At 36.4% G+C, this 12,743-nt stretch overlaps 1 protein-coding gene across 3 annotated transcripts in view; it reads left to right on the forward strand.

The window, feature by feature from the left end:
- Nucleotides 1-12,743, forward strand: part of AMN1 (antagonist of mitotic exit network 1 homolog) — a 104,920-nt gene that overhangs the window by 60,393 nt on the left and 31,784 nt on the right. For all 3 annotated transcript variants that reach the window (XM_059185709.1, XM_059185707.1, XM_059185708.1), the window contains exon 5: nucleotides 10,285-10,417. In XM_059185709.1, the coding sequence (XP_059041692.1) occupies nucleotides 10,301-10,417 (117 nt within the window). In that variant the 5' untranslated portion in view covers nucleotides 10,285-10,300. The remainder of the gene's footprint in view (nucleotides 1-10,284; nucleotides 10,418-12,743) is intronic.

Genomic DNA, 12,743 nt, shown 5'->3' on the forward strand with positions numbered 1-12,743 from the left:
TGTTTCCATTAGCATCCCATTCTCACCACAAAATTGTTAGATGTAGGATTTGATTTTACTTGATGAGACTGTTACGGTTCATACTGTTTGGTAGTGGCAGAAGACACAAGATTTCTGGGCTAGAGACAAAAGACTTTGTTACAGCACAGCAAGCCACATGAAAAGTTTATCTCATTTGTCCTTTTCCCTAAATCGCATGTGGATGACACAGAGGGCTAAGATGGATGCCTGAGCAGTGGGTAGATTGTAGGAAAAAAACCTGAGCTCAAGGAATACACAGTTTTATAACAACCAATAAGCAAACTTGCCCTTTGTCTTCAAGGGAGACAATACCTCATCTCTCAGAACTGTTTACTACAAACACAACCCACTTGAGAAATGGCCAAAATAAAGAGCAGCTGGGACCTTACCTTTTAGCATACCTATGGAACTATGAGAGGCCTAACTTACCACCAGCCAGAAGTTGGGAAACTATCTCACAATTGCTAAAACAATTTAGCAATTTAATGGATTTTTAAAAATACATTACTATGTATTTGTGTCTGTCTGTCTGTCTGTCTCTCTCTCTCTCACCATTTCTTTCAAAGAATTATTGTAGAATCAGTTGGGATAGAAGGACCTTGTACTGAAAATTAGGCAAACTTAAAATGACCAACTTATTTGAAAAGAGCCTAAGTACATATTTGAAAGAAAAGGAGTCATGATAATTTCTTCCTAATGGGATACAGGTATTAAATGGATGAGAGGATTGATGATATTTGGAAGACTTAGCCAAAAGAAAGTATGAGGAGGTCCATAGAGCTGCTCTCCAGCAGAATAAGCATAAAAGTTGAAAATTATAAAAGAAAATCAACTGCCTCAAGTCTCTGGAAGTCCTCCTAAGGGCATACTGCAAATGAAAAAACATTCATTCAAGATAATCTTTTGAAACTCAGAACAACAGCAGTCTATGACGTGTGAACTATACCTCCACTGTAGGTGGGAATAGCTAAGGTGATAGAACTACCTCTCCCCCCAGCTCCTTGTCAAGGTCTTCAGTATTTTCCTGGAAAAAAACAGGATGCCAGTATTTCTTATCACACTCTTCCCTAGATACTTGTTCACAGGCTAAATGATGGGTGAGTATGGTTGACGGTTGGGGAATTTCTACCTCCACCTAGCCCACACTTATGGAGGAGAAGTTCTATTTCAATATGGCATGCTGAGAATACTTAGAGGATGATCTCCCTTATCCCAGCTCATTCGTGGCTGGAGGTTCCATCCTAGAAGAGGCAAGCTGAGAAGAGCAGAGGCTACTGCCCAGCACTCTGCTCCTAAAGTACAGGTTTCACTAAGAGAGATTGATATCATCATCCTTGTTACCAGCTCTGAAATTGTAGCTTAGAGATTTTTTCCCCAGGAAGAAAGATAGGCTGCAAAACAAAGAATTCTGAAGCTGTCAAGAAAATGATTTTATTTGAAACAGAGGATGGAGGAAGTTCAAATCTAAATAAGTATTAACAAAGAGTCTGATAGCTTCATATGAGATGCAAACTAAACCATAGGCTAAGAAATTTACCAGAGAGAACCAGGGAAAGGGACATCTAACAAGAGCCTGCCCTGGGTTGGAACAAATCTTAAACACTGATCTCAGAAATGAATCCTACAAAGGAGTCTAAAATGATTTGGATGACATTGTGGAGCAACTTGTACCCCCACACATTATTGAAAACATTAGAGCAATTAATCTGTAATGCATGAAGGTTTACAGCTGGGTGTGATAGCAATACAGATTTAACAGAATAATCAGGGAATGATAGTCAGAGAGAACCCTACCCAAATCACTGACATACTAGGGTAACAATGCTTATATCCAAGCTGTGCCCACTAAGAAGCAAATCAGAGCTTGCATACAGTGAGGGAAATAGACTTCACTAAAATAGTCCAGCCATGTCACTAAAAACACAATCACAAATGTGTGGGATCAATAGCCAAAGTTACTACATTATATTATTTAAACTGTCCTGTTTTCAACAAAAAATTTCAAGACAATGAAACAGAAAGTTGGACCCATATGCAGAGAAAAATAGGCAACAGAAACTTCCTTAGAGAGGACTCAGATGTTGGACTTAGCAAGACTTCCAAGAAACTGTTATAAACATATTCAAAGAATTAAAGGAAGCCATATATTAAGTAAAGGGGAAAACTGCTTGACAATTCCTCAAAAAGTTAAACAAAGAGGGGTGCCTGGGTGACTCAGTTGGTTAAGCATCTGCCTTCCACTCAGGTCATGATCTCAGGGTCCTGGGATCAAGCCCCACATCAGGCTTCCTGCTCAGCAGGTAGAATGCTTCTCCCTCTCCCTCTGCCTGCTTCTCCCCCTGCTTGTATTCTCTCTCTCTGGCCAGTAAATAAATAAAATCTCTTAAAAAAAAAAAGCTAAATGTAGAATATTAATATTACCCAGCAACTCCACTCACAGGTATATACCCAAAAGAACTGAAACTAGATATTTAAATAAATATTCATACATATATGTTCATAGCAGCAGTATTCACAATAGCCAAAAAGTGGAAACAGCCAAAATGTCCATCACTAATGATTGATCATTAAACAAAATATGGGGGAAACCTGGCTGGCTCAGTCAGTCAGTAGAGCATGTGACTCTTGATCTTCAGGTTTTGATTTCAAGCCCCACACTGGGTGTACAGATTACTTAAAAATAAAATCTTTTTGAACAAATAATTCTAAAATTTATATGGAACCAGAAAAGACCTCAAATAGCCAAAGAAATATTGAAAAAGAAAGCCAAAGTTGTTGGCATCACAATTCCAGACTTCAAGCTCTATTACAAAGCTGTCATCATCAAGACAGCATGGTACTGGCCCAAAAACAGATACATAGATCAATGGAACAGAATAGAGAGCCCAGAAATAGACCCTCAACTCTATGGTCAACTAATCTTCGACAAAGCAGGAAAGAATGTCCAATGGAAAAAAGACAGCCTCTTCAATAAATGGTGCTGGGAAAATTGGACAGCCACATGCAGAAAAATGAAATTGGACCATTTCCTTACACCACACACACAAATAGACTCAAAATTGATGAAGGACCTCAATGTGAGAAAGGACTGCATCAAAATCCTTGAGGAGAACACAGGCAGCAACCTCTTCGACCTCAGCCGCAGCAACATCTTCTAGGAACATCGCCAAAGTCAAGGGAAGCAAGGGCAAAAATGAACTATTGGGGTTTCATCAAGATCAAAAGCTTCTGCACAGCAAAGGAAACAGTTAACAAAACCAAAAGACAACTGACAGAATGGGAGAAGATATTTGCAAACGACATATCAGATAAAGGACTAGTATCCAAAATCTATAAAGAACTTAGCGAACTCAATACCCAAAGAACAAATAATCCAATCAAGAAATGGGCAGAGGACATGAGCAGACATTTCTGCAAAGAAGACATCCAGATGGCCAACAGACACATGAAAAAGTGCTCCACATCACTCGGCATCAGGGAAATACAAATCAAAAACACAATGAGATATTACCTCACACCAGTCAGAATGGCTCAAATTAACAAGTCAGGAAATGACAGATGCGGAGAAGGGGAACCCTCCTACACTGTTGTTGGGAATGCAAGCTGGTGCAACCACTCTGGAAAACAGCATGGAGGTTCCATCAAAAGTTGAAAATAGAACTACCCTATGACCCAGCAATTGCACTACTGCAATTGCAATACAAACGTAGTGATCCGAAGGGCAGCAATGTCCACAATAGCCAAACTATGGAAAGAACCTAGATGTCCATCAACAGATGAATGGATCAAGAAGATGTGGTATATATACACAATGGAATACTATGCAGCCATCCAAAGAAATGAAATCTTGCCATTTGCGACAACATGGATGGAACTAGAGCGTATCATGCTTAGTGAAAGAAGTCAAGCAGAGAAAGACAACTATCATATGATCTCCCTGATATGAGGAAGTGGTGATGCAACATGGGGGCTTAAGTGGGTAGAAGAAGAATCAATGAAACAAGATGGAATTGGGAGAGAGACAAACCATAAGTGACTCTTAATCTCACAAAACAAACTGAGGGTTGCTGGGGAGAGGGGGGTTGGGAGAAGGGGATGGGGTTATGGACATTTGATTTTTGATGACTGCTTCAATCTCCTTACTGGTTATGGGTCTGTTCAGGTTTTCTATTTCTTCCTGGTTCAGTTGTGGTAGTTTATATGTCTCTAGGAATGCATCCATTTCTTCCCGATTGTCAAATTTGTTGGCGTAGAGTTGCTCATAGTATGTTCTTATAATTTTTTTGTATTTGCTGTTGGTTGTGATCTCTCCTCTTTCATTCATGATTTTATTTATTTGGGTCTTTTCTCTTTTCTTTTTGATAAGTCTGGCCAGGGGTTTATCAATCTTATTAATTCTTTCAATGAACCACCTCATAATTTTGGTGATTTGTTCTATTGTTTCTTTTTTTTTTTTTTTTTTTTTTTGGTTTTTGGTTTTTACTTCATTTATTTCTGCTCTGATCTTTATTATTTCTCTTCTTCTGCTGGGTTTAGGCTTTCTTGGTTGTTCTTTCTCCATCTCCTGTAGGTGTAGGGTTAGATTGTGCATTTGAGATCTTTCTTGTTTCTTGAGAAATGCTTGTACTGCTATATATTTTCCTTTCAGGACTGCCTTTGCTGTGTCCCACAGATTATTGAACTGTTGTGTTTTCATTATCATTTGTTTCCATGAATTTTTTCAATGGTTGACCCATTCATTCTTTAGAAGGATGCTCTTTAGTCTCCATGTATTTCTGTTCTTTCCAAATTTCCTCTTGTGATTGAGTTCTAGCTTCAGAGCCATTGTGGTCTGAAAATATGCAGGGAATGGATCCCAATCTTTTGATACTGGTTGAGGCCTGATTTATGACCCAGGATGTGATCTGTTCTGGAGAATGATCCATGTGCACTAGAGAGGAATGTGTATTCTGTTGCTTTGGGATGGAATGTTCTGAATGTATCTGTGATGTCCTTCTGTCCAGTGTGTCATTTAAGGCCTTTATTTCCTTGTTGATCTTTTGCTTGGATGATCTGTCCATTTCAGTGAGGGGAGTGTTAAAGTCCCCTACTATTGTTGTATTATTGTTGATGTGTTTCTTTGATTTTGTTTTTAATTGGTTTATATAGTTAGCTGCTCCCACGTTAGGGACATGGATATTTAAAATTGTTAGATCTTCTTGTTGGACAGACCATTTGAGGATGATATAGTGTCCTTCCTCATCTCTTATTATAGTCTTTGGCTTAAAATCTAATTGATCTGATACAAGGATTGCTACCCCAGCTTTCTTCGGATGTCCATTAACATGGTAAATTGTTTTCCACCTGCTCACTTTAAATCTGGAGGTGGCTTCAGGTCTAAAATAAGTTTCTTGTAGGCAGCATATTGATGGGCTTTGTTTTTTTTTTATCCATTCTGATACCCTGTGTCTTTTGATTGGGGCATTTAGCCCATTAACATTCAGGGTAACTATTGAGAGGTATGAATTTAGTGCCTTTGTATTGCCTGTAAGGTGACTGTTACTGTATATCTTTCTGATCTGCTACTTTTAGGCTCTCTCTTTGCTTAGAGGACCCCTTTCAATATTTCCTGTAGAGCTGGTTTGGTGTTTGCAAATTCTTTCAGTTTTTGTTTGTCCTGGAAGCTTTTTATCTCTCCTTCTATTTTCTGATCCTTTCTGTTCCTTTCTGATCTGCTACTTTTAGGCTCTCTCTTTGCTTAGAGGACCCCTTTCAATATTTCCTGTAGAGCTGGTTTGGTGTTTGCAAATTCTTTCAGTTTTTGTTTGTCCTGGAAGCTTTTTATCTCTCCTTCTATTTTCAATGATAGCCTAGCTAGATATAGTATTTTTGACTGCTAAAAAGAAAAAAAAAATGCTTTTTAAGTGAATGGTAAAACAATATATTCAGTGAATTTTTTTTTTTTGAAGATTTTATTTATTTGACAGAGACACAGTGAGAGAGGGAACACAAGCAGGGGGAGTAGGTGAAAGAGAAGCAGGTTTTCCACTGAGCAGGGAGATTGATGCAGGGCTCGATCTTAGGACCTTAAGATCTTGACCTGAGCCGAAGGCAGACATCCAATGACTGAGCCACCCAGGCACCCCACTAGATTTTTTTTCTAGATGAAAGCATTGCAGAATATCTTTATGAACTTTGGGCAGTGAAGGAGTTCATAAAGAGAACCCAAAAGAAACTTGCCATAAAGGAAATATTAATATATTGGACTGCATTAGATTATACTCCTCTTCAACAATAAGACATGATTAAGAGAATGAAAAGGTAATCCACAGAATGGGAGAATATATTTGTAACATATATAACCAACAGAAAGCTCATATCCAGAATGTAAGAGGAACTCCTGCATATCGTAAGTAAAACACAGACCCAAAAGAAAACTAAGCAGGATACTTGAACAGATACTCCTCAAGAGGTTATCCAAAGGAACAATAAGGAAATGAAAACATGCTCAATTTAATTAATAATAAGATACTGAAACTTAAAGTCACATTACATTGCTACCATATATTCATAAATTGGCTAAAATTAAAAGGACTGACAATGCCAAGTGTTGGCAGGGATACGGTTTCCAGGAATCAGTACAGTCACTTCAGAAAACTATTTGGCATTTAGCTAAATATATACATACCTTATCAGCAAGTAGTTCTATGCCTGGATATATACTTGATCAAAAAACAGGCACACATGCAACAAAAGACCTGTCCAAGAGTACTCATATAACTATTATTCATAATAGTAAATTATAAACCATCTAACTGTTCATCAAAAATAGAAAAAGATAAATTGTATTGTTCAAACAATGGAATAGTAGGCTGCATTGAAAATGGACATGGACAAATGGAAAATTAAAATGAACAAATTATAGCTATCTTTAATGCAGATGAGTCTTATATTTTTTATTATAATTATTTTAATTTTTTATTTGACAGACAGAGATCACAAGTAGGGAGAGAGGCAGGCAGAGAGAGAGGGGGAAGCAGGCTCCCCACTGAGCAGAGAGCCCAATGCAGGGCTTGATACCAGGACCCTGGGGTCATGACCTGAGCTGAAGGCAGGGCTTAAACCACTGAGCCACCCAGGTGCTGCAAGTCTTATAAACATGTCAGCAAAAGAGGGGCACCTGGGTGATTCAGTTGTTTAAGCATCTGCCTTCAGGTCAGGTCATGATCCCAGGGTTTTGGGATTGAGTGCAGCATGAGGCTCCCTGCTCAGTGGGGTGTCTGCTTCTTGCTCTCCCTCTGCCTTCTCATGCTCTCTCTCTCAAATGAATAAATAAAACCTTTTTAAAAAGTTAGAAAAAGAAGCCAAAGAAATATAGAATAACTTTAAAACTGGACTGAATACAATCTGATGTGAAAAATAATATGGATAGAGATATTACTTAATGATAAAAGGAATATTGCCCAAGAAATTATAATGATCATGAATTTGCAACTAGTACCCAAGTCTTATGAAAAGGAAAATTGTCACTTACGAGGACAGTTGACAATTTCAGCCATGGTAGGAAACTTAATACACTACATTTTGCAAATACAGAAAACAGTAGTCGCATTTATGCATATATACTGTAGTAGTAAAAATAAAATCATGGATACAAGCTGTTTTTAAAAACTTCATGCTAGTGGTTGCGTCTGCAAAAGGAGATAAAGAGGAAACGTATATAGTTGTGCAAAGGAAGCTTTATTTTTATCTGAAATGTTTTATGTCATAACTTTTCAGCCATTTGGCTAAAATCAAGTGTGAAATGTTTTATGTCTTAAGAAACGTATCTGACACAATATGATAAATAATAAATTTTAAAATTCTAGACTTATGGTGCAGAGATTTTATATCATCCTATTTTTATGTATTTTTGAAATTCTCATTATAAAACAATAATGTACAAAAAGCAAAAACTCAAGTAAATGAAAGTAAAACTTAATTTCAAAATATAAGTATTGTAAATTAAGATTTCTACAAATTTAGGGGTACCTGGGTGGGTCAGTCAGTTAAGTTTCTGACTCCTGGTTTCAGCTCAGGTCATGATCTCAGGGTCGTGAGACTGAGCCCTCTGTCAGGCTCTATGTTCAGTGCAGAGTCTGATGGAGATTCTCTCCCTCTTCCTCCCCCTCTGCTCCTTCCCTCTGCTCATGTTCTCTTTTTCTCTCCCTAAAGTAAATTAATAAAATCTTTAAAAAAAAAGAATTCTGCTAATTCAGTAAAAAAATAACTGAAGATAGTTAATACTATCAAACAATCATATATATTCACATATTTGTGTGCATATACATATACTTATATGGAGAGATATTTCTAGACATACATGATATACTAGAACATTACATCTCTCTGAGAACATATATTCTCTGAATACTTATGGAACAAATACAAATTCAGTCATATATTTAGCCACAAAAACAACCTGTTCAAGTTTAAGTAAAAAAATAGCAAAATGGGCAAAGGATATGAATAGACAGTTTAAAGAAAAGCATATCTAAAGAACCAACAAGTTCATAAAAAGATGTCAAATTTACTAGTAATTAGAGGAATGAAAATTAAAGTAATAAAAGATACCACTTTTCACACATGGGATCTTCCAATATTTAAGAGTATGAAGATCTAGGGGCACCTAGGTGGCTCTGCCACCTAGGGCATCTGCCCTAGGTGGGCATCTGCCTTCAGCTTAGGTCATGATCCCAGGGTCCTGGGATCAAGCCCCATGTTGGGCTCCCTGCTCTTTGGGGAGCCTGCTTCACCCTCTCCCCTCTGCTTGTGCTTTCTCTCTCTCTCAAATAAATACATAAAATCTTTTTAAAAAAGAGTATGTAGATCTTAAAAACACTGGTGAGTGAAAACTAAACAAATCTATGACAAATGTCAGATGTATAAATTAGAAATACATACAACAAGCATGTTAAAAAGACACATACAACAAAAGGGTACACACTAGACATTAGAATGGATTCCTGGAGTGGGGAGGTGGGACTGGGAAATGAAGACAATGGAAATAAATGGAAAAATAAATGGAAAAATAAAATGAACCTGTTGCTTGATGGATATGGAGGAATACAATACTCTAGTACTGCTGATAGAATTATGAAGTGTCACTGACTTTCTAGAAAATAATTTGACAACATATGTTAACATGTCCTAGAAACAGTGGAATGTTCATAAATAGAATAACTAAATAAATCCTCCATGCTGTGAAATATTATATAGCCATTAAGGGAGCACTAATACTTGGTACCCTGAAGAATTCTGTAAGACATTATTGAGTGAAAGAGGGTATAGAAAAGTGAGTATACAGTGAGGCCATTTTAGGTAACAGTGATTCCCCCCATCTCTTTAAATGTGCTTGTGTTGTGTGTGTGTGCACACACGCATATGTGTGAAAGCCCCCCAAAAAATATACACTAGACATTAGTGGGAGGAATAATCTAATGGAATGGGGAAGGATAGGAGAGGGACATTAATGAATGTCAAGTTATATCATTGGAGGTATTTGTAGTCAGAGATTTAAGGAAAATTTATGTTTGTTTAAAGTATGATTTTCTCAGATGGTTGGAATTTCAGGCTACATAGGGGATGTGTGGGTCAGATGGGCCTTGATTATTGCCTGCTCTGGTAACTCTTCTTTATACATACACAATCCTGGCACTAAGTTTGTTATCTCTATGATGTGTACTATTTGTGCAGTCTTTGCAGTTGTAGTTCTTTCATCGTTTCATTATACATATAATTTTTAAGAAAAATAGTGAAAACTTTGCTAGATAGATAAAAGTTGTCAATCAGGAGGCCCTTGTTCAATATTTATTTTGGAATATGTAACTGATCTTGGTTACTAATACTTAATTGGTTACTAATTACATATTGGTTACTAATCTGTAACTAGTCTTGGTAGTAACTGTGTCTTAGTAATTATACTGACTAAGGAAAAACTTTTTTTGTCATTTTTTTTGCAGTTTTACTTTAATTTTTTTAATTAAATTAAATTAAATTTTGTGATTTTTTTTGTCATTTAGAATGCTTTTTAGTAAATGAGGTATGCTGAGAAAAAAATGTAAAGGAAGAACGTCAAAGCCTGACAGAGCTCATGCTAGACTTTCGAATCTTAGCAAGCTTTAGTTGTAAATACTGATACAAATGTACACCCAGTTTATGAAAGGTCTGAGTTCAAGCAAAGACCATAAATATTTGGAATTGGTACCAAACCATGTAATTTACTGTACTGCATTTGTATTTCAGATGCCTGTGGTGCTTTATGAAGAACATTTCCAGATATATCACAGACATTAAGCCTCTGCCTCCAAACATAAAAGATAGACTGATTAAAATAATGAGTATCCAGGGGCAGATAACAGATTCAAATATAAGTGAGGTAAGATTATGTAAAATTGTGGGGCACCTGGGTGGCTCAGTGGATTAAAGCCTCTGCCTTCAGCTGGTGTCATGATCCCAGGGTCCTGGGACTGAGCCCTGAATTGGGCTCTCTGCTCAGTGGGGAGCCTGCTTCCCCCTCTCTCTCTGCCTGCCTCTCTGCCTACTTGTGATCTCTGTCTAATAAATAAAAATAAAATCTTCTAAAAAATTTTTTAAAAAAGAGTATGTAAAATTGCAAAGCAAGCATATTACATTTTACTGTTAGATGTGGTTTCAGATTTTTGGAACAATGACATATAGTAGGCTCAGTAATAAGTTTAAAATATAACAAAATATTGGGGTTCTTTTTTTCCCCTCCAGATAGCCAACTAAGCTTGGCTATTCTATAAGGCAGTAAGTATAGTAAGGCCTTCTAACCTGAACTGAAATCCTAGCTTAGCCACTCTTTCTGACATTGAGCCTCAGTTCTCTTAACTGTAAAATGGGTTTGCAGCCATCATCACTGTCTGCCAAAACTCTAGTCTACGCTACACTTGTCTACTACAGAAACTCTGGTTCTAACCAGTTGCTGACTTTACTACACATTCTGCCCAAAGTCTATGATCAAAAGGAATCTGATGATAGCACTCTAGCCCATGACTGTCCCTGTAACAGTGTAATTGCAGTTAGATGTGCCATTAGTGTTTCTTTTAACATTAACCTGAGGTATCTGTAATGCTTTGTTTTCTTCATTTAGCTTGCACCGGAACATAGACATTTTAGTGTTGTTGTCTGCTTAGTTCTATCGAGGTAGAATAATATCCCCAGGTTCTTACTGTTAATGGCTCTGTGGATGTATTTAGTTTGTGTGTGGTCCACAGAATAATCATTATGACACTACAGAAAACTGGTGGTTTTCTTCACTTCCCCACCATCCGCATTTTGTTCTCACCCATTAACCTATATTGCAGTAGCTTAGATTTTTGTTTTATGGCAATCCTTAATATTCATTTAAACCTAATTTTACCTGAAAACAAACAAACAAACAACCAGCCCTAATTTTACCTGAATAGAAAAGGGCTAAGGAATGAATGACATAGAAAAAACCAAATATGATTTATTTGATGCTCTCCCTTGTTCTCCATCCTTACAAGTCCTACTTATGAAATTATTCAAAAAGCCAGATCTAACATCCATTACAAAGTTGCATGCATCACTGGATGGCTCTCTTTGAAATATTTCCTATATCTTTTTATAGTTGGCTGGAGAGACCTTTCTTAATATGACACCAGCATTAGAAACCAAGAAGAAAAAAATTGATGGATTTGATTACCTAACAATATGAACTTCCTTTATAGCTAGAAGAAAAAAAAGAAGCAAAATCAAGTAACAAAGTAGGAAAAAATTTGCAATACACATGCAGTTCCACAGGTTTGTTATCTTGACAATTAAAAAAAATCCCTATAAACCAGTAAGAAAAATCAAAACAAATACTAAAACAAAAGAATTAGGAAATACTCAAAGGAAAATATATAAATCCCTATTAACATATAAAAGGAAATTTAACCTAATTAGTAATAAAAGTCACAGTTTCTTTCAGTTTGGCAGACTTAAAAAAATAGTAATAAAAAGTAGTAATAAAAAATAGTGTGGACAGTGGTGTGGTCAATAGTCACCTTTATCTCCTATTGGTTGAAGTATAAATTGATTAAAACAAAAACAAAAACAAAAACCTTTTAGGAGGACAGCTTGCCATTAACTATCAAAAGTCCTAAAAAGGCGCTTACTATTACTATTACAACAATTTTAGTCCTAGTATTTTTTTGAGTTTTAGTGGGATATAACTGACATATAACATTGTATAAGTTTAAAGCAAACAATATAACATGATGATTTGATACATTTATACATTGCAAAATGATTATCACATTAGGATTATTTAACAACTCCATCACTTCATATAATTATAATTTACTTCTGACATTAATTCCAAGAAAATATGGAAAGCATATGATATATGCTTATCATAATATTTATAATAATAGTTCACAGTTACATATAGTATATATTATAAGCAAGACACCTTTACTTCTTACAAAATATAATCCCCATTTTAATAATGAGGACATTGAGGGCCACACACACACATACAAAAACCAGAGCTTGATCACACTCATAGGGTTCAAACTCAGGCAGACTGCCTCCAGAAGACATGTTCTTAATCACTATACTGTATTGCTTTCTAAATCAGCCTAAATGTTCAGCCGAAGCATTTGTCAGTGTAGAATGCATGTAATATGTTATGGTGTGTGCATAGAATGGAATAGAATACAACCACAATAAAT

The sequence above is a fragment of the Mustela lutreola genome, chromosome 8 (genome assembly GCF_030435805.1).
Source record: "Mustela lutreola isolate mMusLut2 chromosome 8, mMusLut2.pri, whole genome shotgun sequence".
In the NCBI taxonomy this organism is placed as follows: domain Eukaryota; kingdom Metazoa; phylum Chordata; class Mammalia; order Carnivora; family Mustelidae; genus Mustela; species Mustela lutreola.